Here is a 2,079-nt window from a genome sequence, read left to right on the forward strand (position 1 = left end):
TAAAAGTTACGCCTTCTTTCTTTGCGTGAAAATTTGGGCGGTGTTATGCAAATCTTCCATCGTCACGACGTAGACGTGGGGGCGTGTTAGACGAGCCATTTTAGGTAGGCGTGGTTGACTCTTTTATAAAGAATTATCTCTTTGGATTTGAGACTTTAGTCTTTGCAACTTTACAGATCTTCTTTATGCACCAAGAGCTTGTAACACTCCAAAGAGAAAGGAAAACTTGAAATCGCATCATATGACCCCTTTAAGGCGATAGCAAAGCAAAGTGATGTCTTCTGGTTCCAATGTAGACACAATGTTAGACACAATGCCGAATTCTGGTGATTCTGTTGTTGTGTTTTCTCTTTGGGATGAAAGTCTTTTTTTGTAATTTTGTGCAGGTTACCAAGCAACAATCAGTGCACCACATATGGTAAGTTAAAACTGCTTTAGCAGCATTTGGGATAGCAGTTACTGGCCTGTTTGAGGTAGGCGCTGATGAACGCTCATCTGTGTGCTGTAGCACGCATATGCTCTAGAGCTCCTCCATGATCACCTGTATGAAGGAGCGAAGGCTCTGGATGTGGGATCAGGCTCCGGAATCCTGTCCGTCTGCTTTGCCAGAATGGTGAGTCTCTTCACTGCCAGTCGCAAACATGGGATTGCTTAGGATTTTCACAGTTCTGTCGTATTAAATGTAGAGCAATGGCATGCAAACAGTTATGACACATGAATTACTGTTGTACGTTAGAACAGTTAAACAGTGTGTCTGATACGGAGGAGCAAATATAAATGAACATGTGGGCAGACCTACATTTTTTCGGTTTTCACAGAATTTAGCCCTGTGGCAGGTTGCATAAACTGCTGAGACTTAAAAGTTAGTCATCTATCTTTCTTTTTTTTTTCTTTAAGACTGGTCATAACTTTTTAAAGTCAGTTACATGAAAAGGTAGATTGGTCTAATTTGAATCCAAAAAGTAAGACTGATCAGTTGGTAAGACAGTAAGACAAGTATGACACTTGTTCAACTGATAGTTAATCAAACTAGTTTTTTAAGGGGTCATATGATGTTGCTAAAAAGAACATTATGTTGTGTATTTGGTGTAATGCAATGTGTTTATGCGGTTTAAGGTTAAAAAAAACACATTATTTTCCACATACTGTACATTATTGTTTCTCCTCTATGCCCCGCCTTTCTGAAACACGTCGATTTTTACAAAGCTCATCGGTCTGAAAAGCGAGGTGTGCTGTGATTGGCCAGCTATCCGGTGCGTTGTGATTGGCCGAATTCCTCAAGCGTGTGACGGAAATGTTACGCCCCTCACCATACTGTAATGCCCTGTCCGGCCGGAGCGACGAGACAAAAACAATAAAACCGGTACTTTCTTGGCTTTATTATAATAGTTGTACAAGCAACAAGAAACTAAATTTGTCAGACAATCATTGCACCTTTTGCACACCATAAATAAACACATACACAAAGGGTAAACTCAAACCATTCATCTTTTTAGCATCTGTGATGCTAGTACCTATACACTTAAAAAGATTGTCAATGTTCAGCTTAACTTATTCAGTTAAAAAGACAGCCAAAGGTACAGGCACAGTTGCTGAAACCACAGTCATCGCACTGACGACCTAATCTCTGTGGATTTACTCCATTGAGCAAACGCTTAATAAGGCTTGTACCTAGCTGTCTGTCCACTTGTCGGAATGCCTCTCCATATTTAGTGGTATAAAATTAGCCCAATCCTCTGAGTAACAGCTAGAACAGGTCTATTTACATATGGAAGCTGAACTCTTCTTTTCTTTGGTTTGTTCAGCATGTGCATCCAACCAATCACAGGCTACAGCACCTCCATGTTTTTATATGCAAAAAATGAGTAGTTCCTTTGATGTTTCTGAAATGTAGTTCCTGCAGTGGAAAAAAAAAAATAATTCAAATAAATTAAAGTAAAAATAAATTGTTATTGCTTATGGATGTTGAATTAAGTTAAAGGGATAGTTCACCCAAAAATGAAAATTCTGTCATTAATTACTCACCCTCATGTCGTTCCAAACCTGTAAGACCTTCGTTCATCTTCGGAACACAAATGA

At 39.2% G+C, this 2,079-nt stretch overlaps 1 protein-coding gene across 3 annotated transcripts in view; it reads left to right on the forward strand.

Annotated features, from left to right (window-relative positions):
• pcmt (protein-L-isoaspartate (D-aspartate) O-methyltransferase) overlaps nt 1–2,079 on the forward strand; it is a 13,547-nt gene that overhangs the window by 6,924 nt on the left and 4,544 nt on the right. For all 3 annotated transcript variants that reach the window (XM_016449844.1, XM_016449845.1, XM_016449843.1), the window contains exons 3-4: nt 387–418; nt 509–613. In XM_016449844.1, coding sequence (XP_016305330.1) covers nt 387–418; nt 509–613 — 137 coding nt within the window. The remainder of the gene's footprint in view (nt 1–386; nt 419–508; nt 614–2,079) is intronic.

The sequence above is a fragment of the Sinocyclocheilus anshuiensis genome, unplaced genomic scaffold (assembly GCF_001515605.1).
Source record: "Sinocyclocheilus anshuiensis isolate Anshui unplaced genomic scaffold, SAMN03320099.WGS_v1.1 scaffold659, whole genome shotgun sequence".
Lineage (NCBI taxonomy): Eukaryota > Metazoa > Chordata > Actinopteri > Cypriniformes > Cyprinidae > Sinocyclocheilus > Sinocyclocheilus anshuiensis.